At 35.7% G+C, this 14,252-nt stretch overlaps 2 protein-coding genes across 3 annotated transcripts; both read right to left on the bottom strand.

Annotated features, from left to right (window-relative positions):
- Positions 1-668: 668 nt before the first annotated feature.
- On the bottom strand, positions 669-6,187 carry LOC132168054 (ankyrin repeat-containing protein P16F5.05c-like). 2 transcript variants are annotated; one of them, XM_059579123.1, is made up of 7 exons: positions 5,575-6,187; positions 5,283-5,370; positions 5,111-5,198; positions 2,497-2,543; positions 1,451-1,519; positions 1,144-1,193; positions 669-1,024 (listed from the first exon to the last, which is right to left on the bottom strand). In XM_059579123.1, exons 2-7 carry the CDS (start codon positions 5,355-5,357, stop codon positions 949-951), a joined length of 405 nt encoding a protein of 134 aa, XP_059435106.1. In that variant the 5' UTR covers positions 5,358-5,370; positions 5,575-6,187; the 3' UTR covers positions 669-948. The 2 variants fall into 2 exon arrangements, with proteins under 2 accessions (XP_059435106.1, XP_059435105.1); XM_059579122.1 differs by having other exon boundaries at positions 2,497-2,561; positions 5,575-6,180.
- A 1,634-nt stretch (positions 6,188-7,821) lies between these two features.
- On the bottom strand, positions 7,822-12,300 carry LOC132167887 (uncharacterized). Its single transcript, XM_059578924.1, has 3 exons — positions 12,022-12,300; positions 11,325-11,509; positions 7,822-8,213 (listed from the first exon to the last, which is right to left on the bottom strand). Exons 2-3 carry the CDS (start codon positions 11,496-11,498, stop codon positions 7,989-7,991), a joined length of 399 nt encoding a protein of 132 aa, XP_059434907.1. The 5' UTR covers positions 11,499-11,509; positions 12,022-12,300; the 3' UTR covers positions 7,822-7,988.
- Positions 12,301-14,252: the final 1,952 nt, after the last annotated feature.

Here is a 14,252-nt window from a genome sequence, read left to right as displayed (position 1 = left end):
TGCTGTTTCTGGTGATATAATTACATAAGCAATATGATTAAAATAGCATCTGAACCAAAGCTATGTGGAAAGATGAAGCAGTTGGAACCAACATTATGTGGAAAGATGCAGCAAGAAACAACATTACTTGGTCTAATAACAAAGTGAAAGTGAACCACACAGACTGCAGCATCAGATTGAAGACAAAACAAACATTGGAAGGAACACATAAAACAAGTTGGACTACATTTCCCCTCCCAAAAAATGTAACCAATTAAATCTACACAAGCATACGCACATAACATAGAAACATTGTGCTGTAAGAGTTATAGATGATTGATTAAAAAAATGGTTAAATTCACTTTACCCTCCTGAAGTTTCAGGAGTTTTTCAATTCGAATCTCAATGTTTAAAAATTGGCAATATACCACCCTAATGTTTCAAAAATTTTCAATTCAAACCCTCCGTTACTAATTGAACGGAAATTAAAAAAAAAAAAAAAAAAAAAGCATTGAGGGTAATTACGTAACTTCATAGATTTCCGTCCAATTTGACGGAAATTAGTAACAGAAGGTTTGAATTAAAAATTTTTAAAACAATAGGAGGGTACATTGCCAATTGTTAAACATTAGGATTCGAATTGAAAAGAGCTCAAACTTCAAAGGGATAAAGTGCATTTTCCCCTTAAAAAAAACAATATTAGGTTTTCTCCTTCCTGTGTATCGAAGCACATGTAATGAGTTTGGATGTATGAAAGTTGGAAAGACTACTAAATCAGCAACATGCAAAGAGCTAGGAGAGACTCAACAGTTTGAACAAAAATTTCACATTACAAGCTTGAAATTTATAAGAGAAAAAACATAATAAAATCTTTTAACCAAAAAACACTAGAAAATCTTTCAGAACTTTGACTTCAATTAGGAAAGTCGAACATTAGGAAACCCTAATACCAGCAAGTTCTACTTGTGCCTATGCTGCGTTAATGGCATCAATGACATCCACCTTATCCCGACTCACTGCTTCATCCATTGGTGTCCTCTCGTAGCTGAACATAACCCGGCACCACGATGGTTTATGATTTAAAACAAAAGAAGAAAAAAAAAAAAAACATGTTCATATTAAAAAGGCTTTCTGAGTTTAAGTAAGAGGTTAGAAATAACAGACCTGTTTAAAACACTCACATTTGCACCTGCCAAGATCAGTTTCTTAACCACCTGAGAAAAACAAACATTTTTTTTTTTTGATAAGTAAAAATATATATCAAAAGCGCAGAGGGGCGCAACCCATATACACGGGAAGTATACAAGAGAGCGCCTAAGAAGAGGAGAAATGAAAGAGGAAATCAGAGAAACTAATTACTAAAGGAGCTAGCCAAGCGGCTGTCCAAGAGTAAAGAGGAGAAAAACAAACATTAGTCAAAGATCTTCAATATTGCATTACATTTGCCAGACATAGGGAATGTGATAATTACCTCAATATGCCCATTGAGGCAAGCCCAATGAAGAGGTGTATTCTTCTCCTCATTGAAAGCATTAAGGTCCTGCTCAGACAAAAGTCCCAAAAACTATTTAACATTTATACAAGTAATTTAACAATCATAACCCACAGTAAGAGCAGGAAATCCAAGTAACCAGTCCTTTGTAAGAATTTAGGAAATTGGAAAACAATGATTAAGAATATATTAAGCTCCATGGCAGACATGGAATGTTCTTTATTGGAAATTTTACAAACTTGCCTAATGGATTATGAACCCATGATCTTACCCCCCATCCCATTCTCATGGGGAGCTAAAATTCATTTGCACAAAAGGGTTAAGGAAATACCAAAAATATGCTAGTCAAGGTTGGAATGGGGTTATAAATCTGAAAATTTTAAGACTAAGGATTCCCCACAGTACTTGGAAAGGTTTTGGTCATCAAAAGAGGAAGAAAATTATAAGTAAAATAAACATTACACTCTGCAGATACTCGGAAAAGTTTTGGTCTTTTGGCGATCAGATGATGCACTCAACTAACATTCAGAACACAGAAGGCGGAAGCTGTTTAAACAAGCACATATTTCAAAAGTGAATATCTACTCTGATAAATCAGGCAAGTTTAAATGGTCAAGATCCTGTCGCCTTAATTTGTACTACCTAGCCAACCAAGCACCAGATGTTTTTCTTTTTTATATTTTACATCAAAGCTGCAACTCAGGAATCAGAGGTTGAGAACATAGGGTAATATAAGCACAGATAATTTCTGCGAAACAATATGTTAACAAATTGCTAAAACAAACAGAGTTAAAACAATTTTGTTTTTGAGCTAAAAAATGTAGAGAGTTTTTGTATGATATGGCAGCCAAGAATTAGCTTGAAGATAAAGGGTTGAACCAAAAACACCAACAAGTTAAGCATAATGAACACATCAAAAGACAAAACTTGTAATTTACCAACTATCAAATGTCAGTCCATTGAGGATTTTTAAAGTATGGAAATGATAAACAAAAGAAAAAAAATTAGTAAGATGGCTTACTTACCACTCCTCTGTTGACAAGATATTCTACGATGTCAAGATGCCCATTAGCTGCAGCCATATGAAGTACTACAATCAAATATCAGCAGGACTTGGGTCAAGCATAGATAGATCCTTGATTAGCAGAATAGGACAGCTTCATCGTTAACAAAGGATATAGTAAGAGTATCATGGCAAACAAAGTTTTGAAATTCAACTTAGAATAAAAGGGAAATTTTACCAAAATCTGAAGGAAAATAGTAGAAAACCTTAACCTGAAGATAATTCTTAAACTTAAGCACTAACATGACAATGTTAAATAAGGCAGTTTCATTCAAATAACATCCAATTAGGCCAAAGCATACTTGAAATTTACACTTAATCAAAGTACAATTTATACTCACTATGTTTAGTTCAACAGTCTTTACTCTCCAAAGATCACAACAGTCTTTTTCTCCAAAACTATTATTTCTCAATCTCTTGGCAAATAAAGGACAATCTCCTATTTCTCAGGAATCCATAGCAATAGGATCCCAAAAATATCATTTATCATACTCACTGTTAAGTGTCAGCATTTAAAGTTTGGGCTACTCGCACCTGAAAGAGGAGGAGGGGGAAGGGGGCTCACTTGCTCTCTCAGATCTTGTCATATTTCCTATACCAAATTTTCATCACAAAAGGTAAAATGCCACTAGGTGCTTCCAAGACCAGTGATGTCAATCAAAGTAAATATTGCACGGATCCAATCCATTAGACATCTTTATGCTAGTATTTTGGCCATCATAAAACTTAGTTCATCACCCCATTGACTAATAAAGACTTCAAACCTATTACAAATCTCTCGAAAGATGTAAAAAAAATTCAAAACCCAAAACAGCCTTTCAAATATCACACTTATGGCCCCATTCTATAGCTAAATCAGAAGAAATGCAATCACTGCAAATCTTTCAAAAAGCTCAAGAGGACATCGTCAAGATCTGGAACCCTAGCCTCTTCATTATAGCAGAGGAAGCACTTAGCAGGGGTTTATCTTATCTCTTCCAAAAAGAAGGCCTTGTGGGATTTTACGAATGCGGAAGATCATCTCTCTTCATAACTCATTTGTCATATTCGGACAAGAAGTTAACAACCAATATTCCAGAATCAAGACTTGAAACCTTTTCAGAATGAATACGATTCCGTAAATCATGCACCTATTAAATGCCAAAGTTTACAATGAATAACCTGTAAACAAGAACTAGCACCTGGATGGTTCAGAAACCTTCTTTTTTTTTTTTTTCGTTTTTTTTTTTTGGACGATTTTAGCTTTGGAATGACCACATAAAAAAGGGGCCAATGACGCCAAACTTAGGCCAGGTGACATATAATAAAATTGTCAACCCAAAATACACTTTGGCACAAAATGTTTTGTTATCAATTTCTTAAGCTTGAGTAATAAAATATATAAAGGGAAAAAAAAAAAAAACACTCTCCTTTCTGAAATTTGCTTAAGTTTTCACTCTTTTTCTCAAACAATAAGGTAGTGGACATATTTTTATTTTTTCAATCTCTATCTATAAATATGTTATATACATGTCATGCATCTAAAATCCAAAATTGTGCAATGTGAAATTTATGCCCCTCCAATTGCACATCGGTACATTAAGAACGTATTTACCTAATCCACAGATTTCATTTCATAAGGGCATGAATCAACTTAAACTATGCAGTCTCAACTTTCTTTTTGAGAAAAATGCATAATTTGGGAAATGAGGGGCTCAAGCTCAAAGCAAACTCCTTACTTATATTAGCAACCACCATGTTATAGCTATACCAGTAGATTGTGTTGACTTTCCAACTTTATTTTCAAATCCACTGAAATTCTTTGAATAGCATCAACTTCAAGCAGAACAACGATCCCCACTAAATCATTTGATTCATGTGATTTCTAATTTTCTAGGGTATGGATTTGCCTTCACTTGGAAGGAAAATATGTGTTACCTATTTCCTGAAGCAAATTTGAGGAAAAAAATTAAAATCTAGTAACTGGCAACACTAGGCATAATTTCAGAGATTGTAACAGAATGTTCATACGTTCAATCTAGATCTTTAAGGAACTCATTGCTGACAATTTGGAAGCTTGTTAACACATGTCGGCCGCCAACAAACTCATGGCACACTGCAAGTACCGAAACAGGTTTCTTCAGCTCACTAAAATCCTATTGAAGTTTAGAATTCTAAGCACCAAAGCCTCAGAATGTTAGAATATCAATTTAAATAATTAAGATCAGCTTAACCTTAAGGAATAATTGAGAGTGCAGATCACGACAATTTACCCATTTCAGTTAAATATTTCATGTGTTGAGTTTCACTACTTGACAGAGAGTTTGAACTCACAAGTGAAAATAAATGTTAAAATATTAATGTAAATGATTGAGTCCAACCGTTTTCCATAAGTTTAAGCTTTTGGGATAACGAAAACAACCTAAGAATGAAATCCTTCAACCTGAGTAAAACGATCATCAAAATTCTTTCTTTCTTGCAAAAAATTTCTCTATTTTTACCCAATAAAACACAGGTTTCTCTCCAAAGACATTGTTGTCTGCTGGAACAAAGCAACGAGAAATAGAGAGGCAAAAACTACGTAATAAGGCTATAACCTGTTCGGCCAAGTGAGTCCTTGGAATCAAGAAGAACGCCGGCGGTGGCTAGGCTTACGACGTCGTCGAGATCATCGTATCTAGCAGCCTGTGAAAGGGATAGAGAAACGAGAAGTGCAATTTTAAGTACTCCAAATAAATTCAACCAGAAGCAATGGAAGTGGTGTTGTACCTCAAGCAAGGCCTCCACATGCTCCGGTGTCGTTTCAGCAGGCGTCTGCTCTGCTGTGTTTGCCTCCGTCCCCATCTATCCCTAGGTCCTGAATTTTCAAAGTAGACAGGGTTTACTAATTACAAAAAAATTCTTGAGAAAAAGGTTGAGTTTATAATGAATTGATTAGTTAAAAGTAGATTTATTTATGTTTTTAGGGTTTTTATTTTAACAGCAACAAAAATTAGAAGAAAAAAAAAACGAAATATAAGCAAATCAACTGAAATATCCGATCCAAACATACTTATAGTACCTCACTGCTTTAGAAAAAAATTAGGAAGGTGAAAGTCGATCAAGAATGCAACCAACAAAGCTAGTGATTGGTGGAAGAGGAATTAGCATACCGACTCGCCTTCTTCCTCCCCCTTTTTATTCCAATGGATTCTTTTTTTTTTTTTTTTAGGAAGTTTTACAACAAACAAGATAATTCTGAATTGATATAAGACCTAATGCCTAATTCTAATAAAACAAGTATCATTTTTTGTTGAACTCCAATTCGTATTGTTCATAGAATGAGGGCTTTGTTGTTGTCCCACATGACTCGAGGGAGAGATTGTGTTTCTTTTTTCTTTTTTGAAACCCCACCAAAAATCTTTAAACATTTTTTCCAAAGAGGAACAGATAGTTTTGGAGAGGAGGAGGAAGGGAAGCATCCATTGACTTAATAAAAGTGGTGCAACCAGCTTGGGAGAGGACTTTTGATTTCCTACACGAAATCCTGTTTTGAAAGAGGGTTAGCAAGTCGTCAAACAAATTTCTTTTGGATTTGTGGAAAAGGAAAGGAAGACCGAGATGTTTGGTTTTGGAGGAGGATGTGTTGAGGTTGAAGATGTTTTGGACAGCTTGAGACGAATGTGGACTTGTATTTTTGAGAGAGAGAGACAGAGAGAGAGAGAGATTGGTAAAAGATAAAAAATTTTACCAAAACCAAGTAAATAGATCACACGTAAAGGAAAAAGGTCAAATTAATTCACCAAATCAAGAAATTTTACCAAAAACACTAAATAGATCACTGCGAAAAGGAAAAGCTCAAATTAATTCACCAAACCATATCCCCCACTTATCAAGAAGGATAGATTACCAAAATTTTGCTACGTGCATTAATAAATTTCAATTGCGCAAAGTAAACTAGAAGAATTTCAAAATCCGGAAGTGAACAGAAAGAAAAATGATTTAAAACAAGAAAACTTAGACAAATCTTAGCCATTCAATAATACTAATTAACTTGAAGTGCATAACCGGTCAAATATAATTGCATATCACAAACATTAAGTTAAACATAATTAAGTTAATTTCCGTATGCATACATGTGTAGTTCGCTAACCTACAAACCCACAATCTAAAACTGGATTCCGTGAAAGCGTAAGGATTACCTAAAATTAACTTACATTCTCTACAAGAAATGTCAAAGTAAGTCAGGAAAAAAATTTAACACTGGAAAGCATCTTTGAGTGCGGTCTCCAATTCTTTTGCTATAAGAGGATTCTCCTTCCAAGTATTTATAAAGTTTAGTTTTACCAAGTCTAGAACGTGAAACTTGGAATGGAGGTCTCCATTTTAATGATTTTAATTGGCCTACACAAGTAGCCCAAGAGAATGAGAGATTGCTTGTTTGGAGGCCTTGCAACCACATTTTGACTTAATTTTCACTCGCCTACGTAAGTTGTCCAAGGGAATTGGAGACTATTGGAGTGGAAGCTCATGGCCTACATGCCAGGGACCTCCATTGACCTAGTATCCCACCATACTACCTTCAAAGCCTCCAAGATGGAACCCCATCGTGCTCGGGCTTTCTGACAAGCAAGTGAGGTCCATTGGCTCAGACACAACCTTCGAGTCCTCCAAGAGGGAACCCATATGTGCTCCGATTTGCCAACAAGTTAACGAGGTCCATGCACACACATTCAAAAGAAAGAGAAATAATTCATTTTCTTTTCTAGTGTTTCTCTCGTCCTCTTAATTTTTAGAATAACTATTGAATCTGTGGGACCTAAGTGTAAGACCTATATGAGCCTCATAATTCCAATGGTAATTTTGAAAATTAGGAGGATGGATGAGTGTATAACACGTCACCAAAAGAAAACCCCTTACAAGGCAACAAATCCCTCATATTAATGACAAGGAAAATGTGCATGAGAACAGAAGCCCCCTCACGAAGAAAAGAAAGCTTGCTAAAAGGAAAGGGTCCTAAGGATGAAAAAGAGAAAATTGACGACACTTCATTCCAATCATATATCCAATACTTCATAAATATAACCAAAATTTAGAAATAACTTTTCAACGTTGATAGTTCTTGGACGATACTTTCAAGAGGTAGGACACACCATGAGTGATAAGATACAAAAAGAGCATTTAATTATGCTGAATTTCATAACGTACAACACTCTTTTAAGTATTCTGTGATGATCCAAATTTTTTCATTCTAAATCCCACTAGAGCATGCTAATCAACAGACTGGATCTAAATGCATAGTAAAGGGGAAGGGGAAAATTGGGAAGCGTACAAAAAAGCCTAACATATTATTAGCAAAAGAAGTTTTTGGCAGCAATCATGATGCACGAAAGATGTTAAACACACATCATCTCAAAGAGGCACTCATGTCACAAAGGATCATAAACGGCAAGTTCCCCATTTATGTACCAATCCGCCCTGATACAAGCATCTTATCTAGTTGGCTTTCTTTCGCTTTATGGAAGGCTTCTCAGTCTGCCGTTTCAGACTAGAGGGACTTTTCAATTGTTCAGTTCCAGGCTCTTCAGGCAAAGTAGTTAGCAGAAATTTCTTGCTCGATCCAATATGGTTGCAGAGCAGCTTCAGCATCTTCCTCCCCCTCATCCATTTGAGCATTAGCTTCAGATGTGTCTTGCTGTTCAATCCACTAACACCAGATTCCTGTTATGAAAAATCAAACCCAATCAATACAATAAAGCTTATACAAATGCAGATATAGTTTTGTGGTGCAACATCAAATTTCAAGAACAAATAATGTTGTAGCAGAGATGGTCTACTTATCCTAAGTTTCCCTCCATTAACATGCACAATCTAATGCTAGAAACAAGAATATTCCATGATGTATTTCAGGAAACAACAACCGTACTGGCTTTAGTACATGAAGAACACGACCAGTGTCCACTAATTCAAAGGCCTGTCCATGCAAGCATAGGTAAATAATTTGGAGAAGAGTAAGGTTAGAAAGTTAACTTAGATTATAGAAGTGTCATAACCTTTAACATAGGTTACATATATCCTTTATAATAATAACTTGAACTTTACTAAAAGAGCAAGTCTTGATGTCATATTTTGGCTCTGGCATTAACTAAGAAAAAATATAATGACTAAAGAAGGTTGCAATCAGCATTACTCTAGAAGGAAGGAAGAACACTTTGATCTTGACGGTTAGACAATGTTCAAAAAGTAGTAAAATTACGCATATAGACAACGATTTAAGAAAAATACTGGAGAAAGGTGAAAAAATAATTTATTGAAGAAGAAGAAATGCTCGTGTACACGAAAATTATACAAAAGAAGCAACCACCCTACTGGGTCGAGAATCTAAAATGTTAACAAAATTACAAGGTTGAAAGATAGATGAGAAACTAGGAGCAAAAGAAACAGATCAATCTAAAAGGGAGCTCAAGAATGAGGTTTTTTTGATAAATAAACGAAATATCATTAAAAACGTAAGGTGCCCCAAGTACATGTAGAGTATAAAAAGAAGCCACCAAGAAATTATTGGCAACAAGAACAAAAACAAGAAACTCAAGATAACTATTCACTAAAAAGATGAAACATTACGCAGCTGTCCAAAAATAAAAAGTGTTGAAGAAAAAAGATTTCAACTACTCTAATGCCATCTAATCTTGCAGTCCTCAAAACATTTATCATTCATTTCCCTCCAAAGGCACCACAAAAGACACAATGGCACTATTTTCCATACAACAGCACTTCGTGTGCTGCCAGTAGTTCATCAACAAGCAAACACATCAACTACTCGTCTAAGCATAACCCAAGATAACCCGAACCGATTAGAGAAAACATTCCATATAGCACAAGCAACCTCACAATGAAGGAGAAAGTGGTTCAAAGACTTCTCATTCTTTTTGCACATGACACACCAATCAACCACAATGACGTGCCATTTTCAGAGATTGTCTATAATAAGGATCTTCCCTCGAGCCACCGACCATACAAAAAAATCCACCCTCAAAGGAGCCTTAGTCCTCTAAACACTTTTTCAAGGAATCATATACCATCGTGACAATCCAAGACACTATAGAAGGATTTAACACTAAACGACCCTTTTTTGGAAAGGACCCACCACAACATGTCTTCCCCTTCCCTTATCAATCTAAATAAATACAACCTATAGAAAGAGGCTTTTAATTGCAGCACATTAGACTTGCGGTCTTCAAAAAGACGTCTATCTCTTTCTCTCCAAATGCTCCACATAAGTAAAGAAGGGATGACTTTCCATATGGTCTCTTTGAGATGTCTCCGCCCTTGCGACTTCCAACATTAAAGTAACGAGTAATGCTCAACATTCACCTTGTATCTCCCCAAAACTAACGTGGCTTTTAAAATTACAATTGGATCAAAATTCAATAGTGGTCTACTACAAATTTAATGGTGATTTTAAAAGGCACATCAATTTTGGGGGAACACAAGGGGACGTTTAGCATTACTCTAAAGCAACTCTAGAATATTGCCTTGCATGACCCACGAGACCCCAAATAAAATAAAAACCAAGTGCCATGAGATTCCCTATCTCCTCAGGTTGTCAATCGTAAGGATTTTACCCAAAGTCGTTGTCCAAGTAAAGAAAGCAATACGAGGTGGAGCCTTCCCCTTCCAAACACCCTTCAAAGGAAAAGGAGAAGACTCTCCAAATTGTAACGTATTGTAATAGAACTTCACTTCAAACCTGTGATTACGAGTTGGGAACCATAACATTGTATTTGTCTCTCTTGAAGAGGTTTTCGAAGAGTATAAGTGATTAAGGAATGGAACTAGAGACTCAAGCTCCCAATCTTGGACCGCCCTGAGAAAACTCAGGTTCCAATGAACATAGGAGTCAAAAGAGTCCAAGTAAACAGACACTAAAGCCTCTTTGTCCCAAGCTATAGAGAAGAGTTCTTGGAATAAGGACTTGAGATTTGCTTCTCTACACCACACATCATCCCAAAAACGAAGGTGAGATTCATCCCCTGCCCTATAAGCGACCAAGTTCAAGAAACACCCCAAGCCATTCTTAATATTTCTCCAAAGACCTACTTATCAAAAAATATATATATTTCTCCAAAGACCCACCCCATATGGTGATCAAATTTCCTCAAAACACTAGCCCCTTCTCTAGATCCCGTACTTTTCTACAATTACTTGTCTCCATAAAGAATTTTTTTCATGAGCAAATCTCCAAAGCCATTTAAAGCTTTATTAAACAACCTGAAATTTTTCACACCCAACCCTCCGCTTGGGGGAGCAAACAGTCTTCCAATTAACTAGTTGGAGCTTATGATACCCAAAAAAAGTCCCATTGAATGCACTCCAATCTTCTAGCTATACTGGCTGGTAAGGGGAAAAGGGACAAGAAATACGTAGGCAGGCTGAAGAGCGTGCTCTTGATAAGGGTAAGACAACCACCATGAGACAAATAGATCTTCTTCCAACTAGCCAATCTTCTTTCCATTTTCTCCACTACCCCATCCCAAATTGCTTTTGACTTGACAAGAGCACCCAAGGGGAGACCCAGATATTTCAATGGCAATGAAAAAATGCTATGAATTTTGATTTTATCTTTTTATTGTAAACTGATGACAAATTAGTTTGTGTGACATATAGAGTCTATTTTTGGATTGTTAATATATGATATAAAGTTCAAAATATTGATAATTAAATTAAGTCTAATATCAAAATTTACATTTATGATTAACATGAAACAAAATTTCGTATGATTCAAAACAGGATTCGAAATAGCTAAATGGCAAAGAAAGAAAAAAGTGGAACCTGGGCGTGAATCCAAGTGTTGGAGACAGTGAGAGGGCCGCGTTGCTTGATAACATGGTAGAGGTCTTGAGCAATGGAAGAGGCCTCTTGAGGGGTCACCTTCGGGTTGATTTTTCTCAGATTCTCCGCACGCGTCCGTGAGAAATGCCTCACGAATGTACAAACAGCAACCATTGTGCCAAAACCTAGACTCCAAGTGAACAGAAAGAAAAATGATTTAAAACAAGAAAACTTAGACAAATCTTAGCCATTCAATAATACTAATTAACTTGATTTGTATAACCAATCAAATATAATTGCATATCACAAACATTAAGTTAAACATAATTAAGTTAATTTCCGTAACCTACAAACCCACAATCTAAAACTGGATTCCGTGAAAGGGTAAGGATTACCGAAAATTAACTCACATTCTCTACAGTGATTACCGCTCGAGAAATCAATTCCTATTCTTTTCTACGTATACAAGCCTCAGGATCAAACAAGAAAATTAAAATAATCAACATCCAACCACCTCTTAATACTAATTTAGATATTGATTATATCAACAAAAACAGATTCGCTTTGATAGCCTAATTCATCTGCGTGCTCTGTCAACCAAACTTCATTGATAAACACCATTAATAACCCCAAGAGTTGTTCCACAACATCACGTAACTTTGACGCAAGAAATATAACAGAGAGAGACAGATAAAACCTGTGCGTTTCGTCGTCAGTTGGAGAGAGGGAAGATGGATTTTGACAGTGGGTTGGGGTTTTGAAATTTGGGGATTTTGACGGTGGGTAGCTCGTCGCCGGAGATGTGGGTGGCTCGTCGTCAGCAGTGGTTGGAGTTCGTGGTCTCCGGTGGCCGGCCGTCGGTGAGGGCTGAGAGAGAGGCACTCAGAGTGAATTGAACGTGGTGACGGCCTGTCAAGTAGAGACGGGGGGAGAGAGGTTTTAGTTCTACAGACACAGAAACTGAGAGGGAGAGAGAGCTTTTTGAAATGAAGCCCGGTCCAATAAGGGGAAAAATATTGGGCTACATGACACTTAAGCAAAAGGCCCACCATTTTGAAGCAATGAAGCCCATATAATTAATTACCATTTTTTTGGGGGGGAAAAAAATCCACTTTTTCTTCTGAAGTTTCAGGAGTTTTTCAATTTGAACCCCAAAGTTTAAAAATTGGCAATGTACCCCCCTAGTGTTTCAAAAATTTTCAATTTAATCCTTCCGTTACTAATTTCTGTTAAATTGGATGGAAGCTAAAAAAAAAAAAAAAAAAGTCTAAGGGTAATTGTGTAATTTCAGAGATTTCTGTCAAATTTGACGAAAATTAGTAACGGAAGGTTTAAATTGAAAATTTTTGAAACATTAGGGGGTACATTGTTAATTTTTAAACTTTGGAGTTCAAATTGAAAAACTTAGGGTAAAGTGGATTTTTCCCCTTTTTTTTTTTATTTATTTTCTCATGAACGTTGTTGAAGTTTATACTACATTTGAAGAGCTTGCTTATGGTACTTCTCATGTGCACCGTTTGAAGTTTATACTACATTTGAAGAGTAAATAAAGATGGAGAAAAGAATATAATACTTACGAAAGTATTATGTTACATGTATGATAACTAACAATAATATACAAACAATTGTATATTCTTCCAACTAGCCAATCTTCTTTCCATTTTCTCCACTACCCCATTCCGAATTGCTTTTGACTTAACAAGATATTTCAATGGCAAGGAAGAAATGCTATGAATTTTGATTTTATCTTTTTTATTGTAAACTGATGACAAATTAGTTTGTGTGAGATATGGTCTATTTCTAGATTGTTAATATATGATATACTGATCAAAATATTGATAATTAAATTAAGTCTAATATCAAATTTTAGATTTATGATTAACATGAAACAAAATTTCGTATGATTCAAAACAGGATTTGAAATAACTAAATGGCAAAGAAAGAAAAAAGCGGAACTTGGGGCATGATCCAAGCGTTGGAGACGGTGAGAGGGCTGCGTTGCTTGATAACATGGTAGAGGTCTTGAGCAATGCAAGAGGCCTCTTGAGGGGTCACCTTTGGGTTGATTTTCTCAGATTCTCCACGCGCATCCATGAGAAATGCCTCACGAATGTACGAACAACAATCATTGTGCCAAAACTTTGACTCCAAGAAGCTCCACCACCGCCCAAGCACGTCTACTCTACTTCAAAAGGTTTGAGATGGGGATCTTTATAGTTTATTCCAACTTTTTATCTCTCCCATTGTCTGAGATGCATAGTCCAATGTATATGATTTTTTTGTGTTTTACTTATTTATTTTAGATAAAAATAAGAAATGGTTAAGCCATTGTAAGTGCTTTAACAAATGCATTACGAAAACATATGTTACAAAAAGTTTTGTGCTTGTTAAAGTCAACAAATATCTGCGTGAAAACAATTTTAAAGACAAAAATTCTAAAAGGTCATAAATTTATGCTTGGTGGTGCTGACTTACTTTGGAGATTTTTTTTAATGTATTTCTGTTATGTGTTTGTTGTCCTCTTTGTGTTGATGATTTCAATTTAACCCAAACCGGTTGGACTTCAAACTCTTTGTCTATGAAGGGATCCCATTTTTGTGGTTCATTTTAATCTTAATCTCTTGGTTTCTTTGAAAGCTTGTCTAGATCTAAGTTTTTAGAAGTTCTCCTACTCTTGATGGGTTTACCCATCATAGTGTGCCGTGGCTTTCATTGGCTATATTTTCAAGTGACTTTCACCTTTTTGGTTTCCTTCCAGTGCGTTGAAGTGCTAGTTGTCTATCTAGCTTGGATTTTTCAATTGTTAAGCTTGTATTTTTTTTTTTTTTAATCATTTTCTTCTGTTTGTTGTCTTTATTGCTGTCATTTGTAATTTGTTTTGTATGTACACTTATAAATAAATAAAAGACTCAACTGGCCAAAGTTAAG

This window comes from Corylus avellana, chromosome ca1 (assembly GCF_901000735.1).
Source record: "Corylus avellana chromosome ca1, CavTom2PMs-1.0".
NCBI classification, from domain to species: domain Eukaryota; kingdom Viridiplantae; phylum Streptophyta; class Magnoliopsida; order Fagales; family Betulaceae; genus Corylus; species Corylus avellana.
The sequence above is the reverse complement of the archived record's forward strand: the minus strand, read 5'-3'. Positions and strand labels throughout refer to the sequence as shown.